Source organism: Danio aesculapii, chromosome 24 (genome assembly GCF_903798145.1).
Source record: "Danio aesculapii chromosome 24, fDanAes4.1, whole genome shotgun sequence".
Classification (NCBI taxonomy): domain Eukaryota; kingdom Metazoa; phylum Chordata; class Actinopteri; order Cypriniformes; family Danionidae; genus Danio; species Danio aesculapii.
In genome coordinates, this window is record NC_079458.1 from 20,503,370 (window position 1) to 20,516,595 (window position 13,226).

The 13,226-nt window shown below is 36.4% G+C and overlaps 1 protein-coding gene across 7 annotated transcripts in view; it reads right to left on the bottom strand.

The window, feature by feature from the left end:
- Positions 1–13,226, bottom strand: part of atp8a2 (ATPase phospholipid transporting 8A2) — a 135,768-nt gene that overhangs the window by 88,380 nt on the left and 34,162 nt on the right. For all 7 annotated transcript variants that reach the window (XM_056451197.1, XM_056451201.1, XM_056451199.1 and 4 more), the window contains 8 exons: positions 10,071–10,170; positions 6,445–6,543; positions 6,270–6,315; positions 3,946–3,986; positions 3,597–3,670; positions 3,390–3,459; positions 1,302–1,429; positions 998–1,109 (listed from right to left, as the gene is read on the bottom strand). In XM_056451197.1, coding sequence (XP_056307172.1) covers positions 998–1,109; positions 1,302–1,429; positions 3,390–3,459; positions 3,597–3,670; positions 3,946–3,986; positions 6,270–6,315; positions 6,445–6,543; positions 10,071–10,170 — 670 coding nt within the window. The remainder of the gene's footprint in view (positions 1–997; positions 1,110–1,301; positions 1,430–3,389; positions 3,460–3,596; positions 3,671–3,945; positions 3,987–6,269; positions 6,316–6,444; positions 6,544–10,070; positions 10,171–13,226) is intronic.

Here is a 13,226-nt window from a genome sequence, read left to right on the forward strand (position 1 = left end):
AGACAGAAGTGGCGATAAAGAAACACTCTGAATCTTCACATATGGTCTTGTAGTCCACAATGGCAGGACTATTACTTAGCATGTAATATACATGTTTTGCAATAACATTCTTCAAAAATTTACTTTTTTTTAAATACATGACACTAATAATGTTAAAAAAAACTGACGTCAAAGAACTAGCAGCAATGTCTAAGCCAGTGGTGTAGTGCTTAGTGTGTCGACAAATGCACTCCGGTGCTCGTGGCGACCCAAGTTCGATTCCCGCCTCGTGGTCCTGTGCCAATCCTTCCCCTCTCTGCTCCCCATGCTTACCTGTCAATTCTCTCTACTTTCCTATACAATAAAGGTGAAAACCCCCCAAAAAATTATTATTAAAAAAAAAAAAAAAATAGCTGCAATGAAAACTGACAGTGTTAGTCCTGTCTGGAACAAAAAGCTATGCTTTAACAAAACAAATGAACGACATGTTCTGTGCCTGCATGAGAGGATGTCTCTTTACAAACCCACAGGTGGCAGTATCTGTATTGCCATTCCACTATAAGAAACCAGAACTAGTGGACACATACAAACTGTAAACAAAGCAGCTTTTACATACCATTTTAACAGTACTTCTCACACACCACAGAGTGATTCGCTCATGCAAATATAGCTGAATATCGATATCATTAGCAAACACTTAAGAAATGCAATGAAAGACAGCCCGCTTCTTTGTGTTCCCTCTTAGTTTCGTCACTTCAGTTTTTGTTCTCACACTCTGATTCATGGTTGAACAGCCATTCAGATTGCCCCCTTTGCTTTCATTGGCTGACACCAATTGTACATGCTGAGCCTGGAAACCACCCTTACGGTAACCCTACGAGAGGCAACGTGTGAGACATACTAAATAAACTAGCTTAAAAGACATTGACCGATGACCCAACACTGCCCAGCGGCTACACATTTAAAGATTGTCCCAGCCTTATAAATTTTTAGTTAACAGATCAAAGACCACACTTACCTGCATAAGTTTTGAATCATGTCCAGTGTAAACTACAATTCCCACAACCCACTGCGTGTTCCTGAGCTGAGCACCTCGTAACAGCACCTGGTCTGGCCCAAGAGGAGCTGGGCTGTAATACAAGCACATAATCATGGAATGTACTGTGTGTGTGTGTGTGTGTGTGTGTGTGCGTGTGTGTGTGTGTGTGTGTGTGTGTGTGTGTGTGTGTGTGTGCGTGTGCGTGTGTGCGTGTGCGCGTGTGTGTAGAGAGAAAGATGGAACATATCCCAATTTGGTGTCAATACTGGACAAGCTGACGTACTTGTGGTTGTCTAAGCGTAGTGTTCCAGTGAAGTCGTACAAGTGTCTGTTTGGACCCTCACATTCAAGACGACCCGACAGAGCTATCAGATCCTCCAGAGACTGAAAACTAGCTGTCAGAGAGAGACCCTGAAACACATAATCAACAAACTTACTCACTACTGCTCAAATGATGAAAAATCACTTTATTTATTTTATTATTTATTAATTAGATCAAAGACAATAAAAAACAATAAAATGATTAAATATTAGTCCAATTTAAACAGCTGTTTTCCTGTTTATTGTACTTTAAAATGTAATTTACTCCTTTTATTTAAAGCAAAAGTTCAGCATCATTACCCCAATCTTCAGTGTCACATGATCCTTCAGAAATCATTCTAACACAATGATTTAAGCTCAAGAAACATTTATTATTATCATTATCATCATCAGTGGTTTATCTTTTTAGTGAAAGCTGTGATACAGTACCACTCAAATGTACAATTACAAATACTTTTATCCATCAAGGGCACATTCAATTGATCAAAAGTGATAGTAAACATGTTACAAAAGAAATGTTTTTTCAAATAAAAGCTGAAACTATGAATTTTTTATTCACCAAGGAATCCTCAAAAGGGAAATGGATCAGTTTCTACAATACATTGATAATTTAAAGAATCATAATTAATGTTCGAGTCCCATAATAGTTTTTCGTAATAGACAAACATTGGTTGTCACAGTGGTTGTCTGTTCAGCAATAATATATCCTATTGTAATTGTTTCTATATTTATAATGATCATGTTACTCTAAAGATATAATAGCCCGTTTCCACTGAGTGGTACGGTACGGTTCGGTTTGCTTTTATGTCTGTATCCACTGTCAAAAGGGTCCTAAAAGTGAACCGTACCCTACCACTTTTTGGGTACCCTTTCTAAAGGGTACCTAGCATGACAAAAGGGTACCAAAAGCTGGAGCCAGACGAGCAGCTGAACACTTTTGGTTTACAGAGAAACGTCACTAGAACATACACAAGCAGGAGAATGAAAACACCAGAACCGCCGTTTTTAAATACACAGCTGGTACATTACATCGTAATACTATATACAGTACATGTAATAACGAGCCATGGTTGACCCGAGCTCAAACAAACCTTGTCGTCATCTTGATGAACAGGCACAAAGCTAAGAAGAACAAAATCTGCCGTGCCCTGTTTTTGTTTGAGGAGGCCGTAAAACAGTGTGAGTGGTTTCTTTTCTCCTGAGAGCTCGCGATCGCTCATGTGCACGTCTATAATTGAAATAATGAACTTCTTGAGCTGATGATAACGTGCACGTGACTTTTAAAGTGCTTCTGATATCCGATCCTTTCAGAAACAGGCAAATGCGAGAGTGAAGCGCGAAAAAAAACAAAGGAAAAGTCAGAAAAAACAAAGGAGCAAATGATTCTTTCAGCAACCTAAAACATGAACAAACTGCCATGTTTAACTACTATCATCACCTTTTGGACTGTTATGAACTCGGAATGACGGAATTACTTTCTATCAGAGGTCACATGTGCTGGTGAAGATTAAAGATACAGGTGAGAGGTTTACACAGACTGTGGGCTACATGTTGTGTGTTGTTTTTGAACCCAAATAAGGACTAAATGTATGCTGTCTGTTGTTTTTCTGTTATTGGTAACATATCGCAGACTGTAAAGGTCTGTATGTGCACATATACGTTGCATTTATTTATTTATTTGATATAATTGCAGATGTTGCAGTAGGCTATTTCGCCTAAAGCATCTGTTTTGTGAGAAGTGCTTCTCATATGATATGTGAACAACCCGTACAGGTTTACTTTGACATTTCCTTGAGCGTGAATGATGTAGACCGAAACTTTTTGTCGTACACCATGACCCTTTTAGCAGTGGCAATGCAAGCCTGATAAAGGTGACCTGTACCGACCCATACCATACTGTACACTCAGTGGAAACAGGCCATTATACGAATTAAAATTGAAAACAGTTATGCTCAATTAAATAATATATTTCACTATACTCCAGATTGTAATGCATTTTTGGTGAGGAGAAGACCATAAAAAACCATTAAAAACCATTTCCGAAACATACCTGTCTGATCTTTAAGTTGGTCTCTCCATCCAAGTTGGACGTTTCAGTGTAACACATTGCCTGAGGTTCACTGTGACAAAAACAGCAGATTTTAAACATGAAACAAACATAAGCGTAACACACTTAAATGTATTTCAACACAAACAGCAAGACAAACTCCACAGATACACACACACAAAAAAAAAAAACACACACTGCGGTGCTGACCTGGAGGACACTATGACCATGTCAGCCGGGAGATGCTGCCCATTGGTCACCTTGACTATGTCTCCCACTGCCACCTAGTGGGCAGGTGCAGCATTGCAACGGCATGAGGAGAGAAAGAATGAGAGTAAGAGAGAGACCACGGGTGCTTGAACCACAGAAAGGAGGTGCAACACATAGCAGGATGTACAAAAAAATTCTGATAAAATAACTGCAGCAAGAGGAGGTCTGAAAAAGCAGGTGTTATTCAAAGAAAATTACAGCACAGAAATTAAAGCTTGCTTGATGTAAAGGATGGAAATACGGAAAAGGGAAATAACAGATGCAGGAAAAGATAGAAAGACAGGGTTACCTGCTTCCATATGATGGTCTGCCACGCTCCATTACGCAGAACTGGAAAACAATGATATCATGAATTCTCGTCATGAATATTTAAACATGAGATAAGGTTACTTTCCATGACTAGGGGAAAAAAATGAAGAGAACATTCGGAAATTCTTCATTTGTCTGGATTTACTGGGTATGGATTAAAGTAAAATGTTAACATCTGCTTTATTCCACATTACAAATAATAATAACTCAAAATCAGGGTTCTTCCATTCAATATTGATTTTTAAAATAATGTAAACATGTCTGAAAGCATGGCAGATATTTACAAACCTTTTGTTTTACAAAATGTTCAGAATTTGAGAATATTCAACTGGTCTCTTCATTTCTTTCCATCCCATATAAAACTAAAACTAGATGTTCAGGGTCATTTTCATCTTTTTGATGCAACGTTTGTTATGATTTATACTTTTTATTTTCTTTAATGATTCAACAGCACCATCAGTTTACAACATGGGGACTTTTATTTTAACAAAATTGGGCAACCCATTGTGATTTAAGTGAAATATCTGACATAATTATTTAATAAAACGTATTAAATCTTGTAAAAATTGTAAAAAAAACAGGGAATGCACTAATAATAAAATTTACTAATTCTACAACTTTAGCAATTTGTTAGCCATAAATAGTCAATACTCAAATTATATTTATTTTGGAAACATAACTTAAAAATAATAATCTAAAAACTGAGGTAAACTATAGAATCATTATTATAATATAGAAACATTATAATAATGTATCATATATATCCTCAATATTATGATGTATGTATTTTACCAATGAAAAATATTACACATTTAAAGATTAAAATAAATAATGCCTCTGAGACTTGCTAAATATTAGCATTAATATTAACATTATGAAATTATTAGGATATACACTCACTGCCACTTTATTAGGTACACCAATCCAATTTCTAAACAGCCAATCACATGGTAGCAACTCAATGCATTTAGGCATGTAGACATGGTCAAGACGCAGTTGTTCTGATGCAGTTCAAACCGAGCATCAGAATGGGGAAGAAAGAGGATTTCAGTGACTTTAAACATGGCATGGTTGTTGGTGCCAGACGGCCTGGTCTAAGTATTTCAGAAATTGCTGATTTACTGGCATTTTGACGCACAACCATCTCTAGAATTTACAGAGAATGGTCTGAAAAGAGAAAATATCCAGTGAGCAGTAGTTTTGTGGGCGCAAATGCCTTGTTGATGACAGAGGTCAGAGGACAATGGCCAGACTGGTTCCAGCTGATAGAAAGGCAACAGTAACTCAAATAACCAACTCGTTACAACTGGGGAATGCAGAAGAGCATCTCTGAACAAAACACGTCAAACCATGAGGCAGATGGGCTACAGCAGCAGAAGACCACACTGGTCTCTTGTCACTCCTGTCAACTAACAACAGGAAACTGAGACTACAATTCACACAGGCTCCCCGAAAACATTGCCTGGTCTGATGAGTCTCGATTTCTGCTGCGACATTCGGATGATAGAGTCAAAATTTGGCATCAACAACATAAAAGCTGTACCAATTGAGCATCTTGTAAACACCACAGCCTACCTGAGTATTGTTGCTGACCATGTCCATCCCTTTATGACCACAGTGTACCCATCTTCTCATGGCTACTTCCAGCAAGATAACGTGCCATGTTATAAAGCGCAAATCATCTCAACTGGTTCCTTAAATACGACGATAAGTTCACTGTACTTAAATGACCTCCAGAGTCACCAGCTCTCAATCCAATAGAGCACCTTTGGGATGTGGTGGAACAGGAGATTTGCCTAATGTCAACATGGACCAAAATCTCTGAGGAATATTTCCAGTACCTTGCTGAATCTATGCCATGAAGGATTTAGGCAGTTCGGAAGGCAAAAGGGGGTCCAACCCGGTACAAGTAAGGTGTACCTAATAAAGTGGCCAGTGAATGTATATTATATGAGCAAAGGTAAGCTAAGAAAATTGTAATAAGCCAATTAATGGTTAATAATATGCCAAGCTTAAAACTATTTTTAAAGCTTTAATCAAAAAAACGCTTCATATTAGCTACATATTAAAGTGTCCTCCAAGAATGTGAATACAGATATTTGACAGATATAGGTCACTACCCTGACTCGATAACACTAATAGAGTGTTTCGAGGGAGACATATCAAATCTTAGATAACACATAAAAGCACTTCTCGCGCTCAGCTTTTCTAGGGCGGTTTAGTTACTTCCAGTGGCATTTTTGCTCAGAGTTGCCCTAGTTGATTTCTGACCCTGTTACACAGATATGAATTGTAACACTCAACCTGTTGTCTTCTTCTTGTTCACCGTGTTGTCTGCTTTATGCCTTTTCTGTAAGAAAACAACAAGTAACATCACATCAGCACTGTTTAACAGTGGTTTAAAGACAATCCAGTGTGGTCAAAATGAGATCTGGACAGTTAAATAGTAGTGCAAGGCTCCATTCAGCAGAATACTTACATAATCCTCAATGATCTCCTTGATTCCTGCTACTGTCAGAATGAAGATAAGAGGCACCAGAGTCGTGTAGCGACCCGTCGGAGAGACATCAGGGATTTGCTGCATTTGACAAAGCATAAAGGTAAAACAGAAAATGAGGCACTGTTCTCCACATACTTTGGAAAACCCCATGTCATGTCTACCCCCACAAATCTGTCATTTAAATTAATATTTTCTATAGGAAGCTTTACAATATTATATTTGTGCATATACATTAGTTTACTCAGTACTGAAGCCAAATCTGGAGCTTATCTAACAAAATAACTTGCAATAATGGTTAAAAAATTAGTAGCCCAAATTTATATGCTAGGGAAAAATATTAAATACAATTTTCAAAAACAGTAAAAAAAATCAAGAGAAATAAAAACATATATACAATTTTGTTAAAATGGTTTAGCTTGTAATTTTTTTTTGCATTACTTTGCATGAATTTAAATGTATCTTTCCATTTGTAAAGATGTTCTGTGACTAAAATATTATTTTAATAAATATTAATAGTTTTGTAATTCTGTTTTGTTCAAATGCACAAATATATATAACCCATATTCACTGTGAAATAGATTCATTTTCAAATGGGGTGTACTCAGATATGCTGAGCACTGTATGCTTGTTATAATTAAACCAACCCTTTTCATATCACTATGCGTAAAAGTATTAAGGAAAGCCTCTGGAGATAAAATATAGTATGGTAAGGGCTATTTGATTCCTGACCAATCAGAGCAATGGAGTAGGCTCATGGAAAGGTGAAGTTTATGGAGAACAAATGATGGAACGATTCAGACAATCTGAGAAAAGAGCAGATGCTGTAATGTGGATTATGAGAAAATGAATGCATTTTTGAACTTGTAAATGTATTGTAAACATCCTGTAAAACAAATTAAAAACCTTTAAAGGAGACCTATTATTCCCCTTTTTACAAGCTGTAAAGTCTCAGATATCCCTAGAGTCTGTTTGAGCTCAAAATACCACACAAATAATGTTTTATAACTCTCTGAAACTGCCCCTTTTAGGCTTTGATCCTTATTGTGCCTTATTTGGTGACTGTCACTTTAAATGCAAACGAGCTTGTGCTTTTTTCAAAAATGGGTGGAGCTGCAAATGTGTCAGCATAGGGGTAAATTCAAAAACTAGACATCTAATGCTAATGTGGCAGATATCATCACTAACGGGTGGGACTTTTCCTCTCTGATGACATGTAGAAATGGAGAATGTCAATCAAAGTCAACCTATTTTTATAAAGTGTGATTACAAAAAATTTAGTTAATACATTTTTACAATTACAAGCTGGTTTTACACACAGACTGTCACACAAGTGTGTTTAAACCCCTTATAAAAGTGTTTTTTCAATAATAGGTCCCCTTCAAACTAGCAATGCTCAATCCAGCTGTTCAGACATTAATATTTAAGTCCAGTTATCTATTAATTATGCACATTTACAGACATACTTAGTCTGATTGCTCTATTCTGTTCTCTCTTTGTCCTGTTTAGTGGTATTGAGATTTTTAGTTTTTTTGTTGTTGTTGAAATGAGTGCAGTTTCTGACCCAATACAACACCAGTAAAGTCTTATCTTAGGTATTAACTTAAAATATGACACATTAAATAAGCATTTGTATGCAAATTCGTATTACAGATGCAAATCTAAACTTTATTTGGGATTCTTTTCCTTTCATGCACAATTGTATCTGATCTCTAATTAGGAAATTTTAAATTGTGTCATCAAGTTCAACAATCTACTATCAGGTCGGTTACCAAGTAAACAACACTGCGTGAGCTGTTGATGAGTTAGCCCAAAGTCCCTTTCAAGAAATCTCTGTTCACTCAGCGGCCGTATTTGCAGTCCATCCAAGATCAAAGTCCTATCTAAATGATTAAGGGAAATCCTGGAATCTCCAAAAAACTTGACAAAAGTATAATTAAACAACATATTTCAATTCAGCTAAAAAAAACTGAAGTGTCCTGTTGTTGCTTAAGTTCTTTAAAACATATTATTTCCAGTTACTGTGCATGTGTAATGGTAACCAGAGGATGTGGTTACAAACACTGGAAAAACAGAGACTAAACCTTGAGCAAAGGCTTGAGGACAACACTGGAAGGACATGATATGGTATGGGATATGGTGTGATATCAGTTTTTCTGTCAAACTCTATGCAGGCACAGTTTCCACCAAACGACAGGGGTTGCCAGACCCCTCCCCCAAAGACTGCATGATTATAAAGACTGACAATTGGCTATTTCAACCAGAAGGCAGGACTTAATTCACTGAGGCGGCCATACTGTAAGTTGCACTTTCGTCTATTCATTGTGATGCAAGTAAACTGACTATCTAAAGTCTTTGGTTAGCCTAAACAAAATTGATAAACAAAAACAGGACAGTCTGTAATTACTTTTAAGTGTTTTGTCATCAAAATGTCAATCTTCAGGTTCTTTCTACCACACAACATCTTCATTCTTAATTCCTCTTTCATTTTATATCATCAATAAATGTGATGTCATTGTTGGACAGCACAATAATAAGCATTTATTATTTTAGCTTTCAAATTATATTGAAATAAGGAGAGTTGTCTGGTTGCCCTAAAGTCAAGACAATTTTTAGGATGTTTTGGTGAAGCTTCTACAACCACCCTTATCTGTAGTTAAGATAAAATAACACTTTGGCTTTGGTCTTAAATGTGGTTCCAACTGAAATTAGCATTGTTCCCAAACAGGTTAAGATTTTTAAGTTAAGATTTTTAAGAATCTATTTGTAATAAACCTCCTGTATAACCCCTTATTAAGTAGCATGTTAAAGGGAAAGTTCACCACAAAAATGAGCCTTCATTCACCTTTTATCTGCTCCATTCTGTTTGACTTTTTTAATAGTTACAGGTTTTAACCTTGCTTCAAAATATCTTATTCTATGTTCAACATAAGAAAGAAATTCCTGAAGGTTTGGAGCCACTTGAGTGCGAGTAAATAGTGAGTAAATTGGTGAACTATCCATTTAAGGGTGGCCCGATGTGTCTGCAAGCAGATCAGGAGGTCTAAGATAGGTTCTGTAAAGATTTCCACACATTACCACCATATAATCTGAAGTTGAACATTGGAACTGAGCTAGATTTGTTCCCTAGATTGTCAGAATATATTAATTTGTGAATAAACTGGTTTAAAAGTCTTACTATGTAAGCCCGGCTTTATAGTGTGTTCAGCCTGGTTTTGAAAACTTAAAGTTTACCACTACAGAAGAAACCGCTTAGCCAGAATTTTTCACTAATATCAACACATCGCTACCTTGCAAAACACTGGAATGAGTAAATAACGTGACACAATAAAGAAACCTTTTAGCTATTTTGCTCACATATTTATCAATGTAATACAGGCCTAACAAGTTGGATCACATGGTGGGCCGTTATTGAGAGTGGATAGTGGCTGGATGAGAGTGAAATAGTGGACCACTTCCAAAAATGGATATAATAGACAAATGGACATGTTGGCAAACGAACAAAGTCGCGGGGTCATCGAATGGATATCCCCTTTCAGAAAAAAAAACACACCACTTGCAATACATCTTAAAACAAAGCCGATGTGAGAGTGTGCCAAGTGTCATACCTGCATAAGAGCGATGAAGAGGAAAAAAGCATTAGCCGCTCGCCTGATCTGCTCATAAAGGAAGCGAGGCAGGAAGGTAAGGATCCCGTATTTAGCCGTGCTGAAGAAGGAAAAGACAAAAAAAAAGTTAATTGACACTGTTTAACAACTTCACACTATTTTAAAACATCTATATATAAAGCCAAGGCCATAACAGCACTAATTTAGAATAAGCTCCACTCAGGGATCTGAGGGCAAAAAGCTTTCGTAAGTGTTCGATACAAGCCAGCATCCACAAACACCTGACACTTCATTGCCCACCGCATTAAATTTAGATAAACAATCCCAAAATAAAGTGTCTGGGCGGTCGGGATGGATGTTTCTCACTGCGTCTGTCAATTATCGGTATCGATCGGATGCCTAAGTAGCTCTCCAGCAGCTGATTGGTGCAGTAAATGTTTTACAGTCATTAAAATAGCTGTTAAGAATGGCTAAAAATAACCCGCAGGACTACAAATGTGCCTCCATCCCAAGGCTGTCCATCTGAATCTAAACATGAGTCAGTGTCTGTTTGTGTGGGTGGGAGTTGTTTATATCCGCATCTGGAAGCACGTATTGTATAAATCCAATCGTAAGCATGTCTTCTTTTGCACTGGTGGACAAAGTATACAAAGCAAACACTTGAGTAAAAGCGCAGATAAAATAGTACTCCATTTAAAGAATTTTGTACTCCTTTTACATTGTACTAGTCTTGATTTGTAATGTACTTAAGTATTAAAAAATGCATGTCATACACTGATAACCATACTGATAACTAATGATATTTCAAGGCTAAAAAACATAAATATTAAGTGAAAATATCATATATAATCTGGTATATACCGAAGATGAATGAAGACAAAAGTAGACATGATCTGTGACTGTGATATATGATTTTTATTTATATATTTATCTAAAAATTCATCTTAAAATTCAGTGAATCATTCATTGCAGACTGTAAAATAAATGTAAATGTCAAATTCACAAATTAATTGTTCAGTGTGATCTGTGAATCATTTGAATACGTGAGTTGACTCATGAATAGATTAAATTGATTCAGCTATTTTCATAATTTAAATGTGCAATTTGTGAATCATTTGAATCAATTAATTGTTCACTTGTGAAAAGATGCAATGAGATACCTAAAATTCACAATTGAACTATTTAGTTTGATTTGTGAATCATTTCAATCAGTGAGTTGTTCACTTCTGAACAGCTGAAACTGATTCAGTCAATTTCATAAATTAATTGCTCAGTGTGATTTATGAATCATTAGATTGAGTTGTTTTCTCATGAACAAGCAATCAGTTCTATTCAATTCACAAATAAATTGTTCAGTGCGATCTGTGAATCATTTAAATCCGTGATTTGATGACCTAAGCTGCGGCCACACTAGAGTTTGAGCATGCGAAATTCTGTAGTAGGGCACTGAGAAAAGGGGCGGGATTAAACAAGATGATTAGACATTTTCAAAAGCAAGCGATTGGTCCATATTTTAAATTTCTGTCCAGAGAGGTCATGTTTTGATCCTCGATTGGTCTCACGCAGTCAAGTGATGGGATTTTGCAGGTCAGAGTTCACCAAGCTTGAACTTTGCAACGCAGCGAACTGCAAAACTTGTCACAGGAGCTTGCGTTTCCGGTCTGACGCATTTGTGTGTGTATGAATGGAAGTCTATGAGGAGAAAAGTCCAGTGTGGCCGCAGCTTTATGAACAGGTGAAACTATTCAGTGCATGTCATAAATTAATTTTTCAGTGTGATCTATGAATCACTTGAATCAGTGAGTTGTTGACTAAGGAATACATGCAATCAGTTTTGATTAATTAATAAATTAATTGTTCAGTGCAATCTGCGAATCATTTGAATCAGTGAAATGTTGACTCATGAATGCATGCAATCAGTTCTGTTCAATTCATAAATTAATTGTTCAGTGCGATCTGAGAATCATTTGAATCAGTGAAATTTTGACTCATGATCAGGTTAAATTATTTCACTCCATGTCAGGAATTAATTGTTCAGCGTGATTTATGAATCATTTGAGTCAGTTATGGGGGGGTTGTGCGATGTATCTGAAGAGTGTGGAGGGACGCGGGGAAGAGGGGTGCACGAGGTATTGGAGGACCGGGCAGAAGATGCGCGATTTCCAGGAGATTGTCATTCGTTTGCGGGTATCCGGGAGTCTCTATGCATTTGTGGGAGACTCCCGGAACTTCCGGGAGACTTGGGATGTCTGAGTCCACGTCATAAATAATTTTTTCAGCGTGATCTGTGAATAATTTGAATCAGTGAGTTGTTGACTCATGAATACATGCAATCAGTTCTGTTCAATCAATGCATTTATTGTCCAGTGCGATCTGTGAATTATTTGAATCAGTGAAATGTTGACTCATGAACAGATTAAATTAATTCACTCCATGTCAAAGTAATTGTTCAGTATGACCTGTGAATCCTTTGAATCAGTGAGTTGTTGACTTCTAAACAGCTGACACTGATTTAGTCAATTTCATGAATTAATTGTTCAGTGTGATCTGTGAACCATTTGAATCAGTAAAGTGTTTAGTCATGAACAGTTGAAATTGATTCAGTCTATGTCATTAATTATTTTTTTGTCATTTAAATCAGTGAGTTGTTGACTCATGAATAAATGCAATCAGTTCTGTTTAATTTAAAAATTACTTGTTCGGCACGGCCTGTGAATCATTTGAATCAAGTAAAAGTTGACTCATGAACAGATTAAATTGATTCAGTCCATGTCATGAACTAATTGTTCAGTGCGATTTGTGAATCATTTGAATCAGTAAGCTGTTGCCTCAGGAATACATGCGATCAGTTCTGTTAAATGAACAAATTAATTGTTCGGTGCAATCTGTGAATGATTTGAATCAGTGAATTTTTTACTCATGAACAGATTAAATTGGTTCAGTCCATGTCAATCAGTTGTTTAGTGTGGATTCTGAATCACTTGAATCAGTGAGTTGTTGACTTGATATTGTTAACTGACAAAATTCATCATGTCCACGAATCAAACTATCATAAAGTCTTCTTGAAATAACTTTTTACTCTGTTACATTTGAAATGAGACGTAGAAGTAAAAAGCTAAATATTTTGATTTGGAATATAGATAAGTAGGAGAAAAA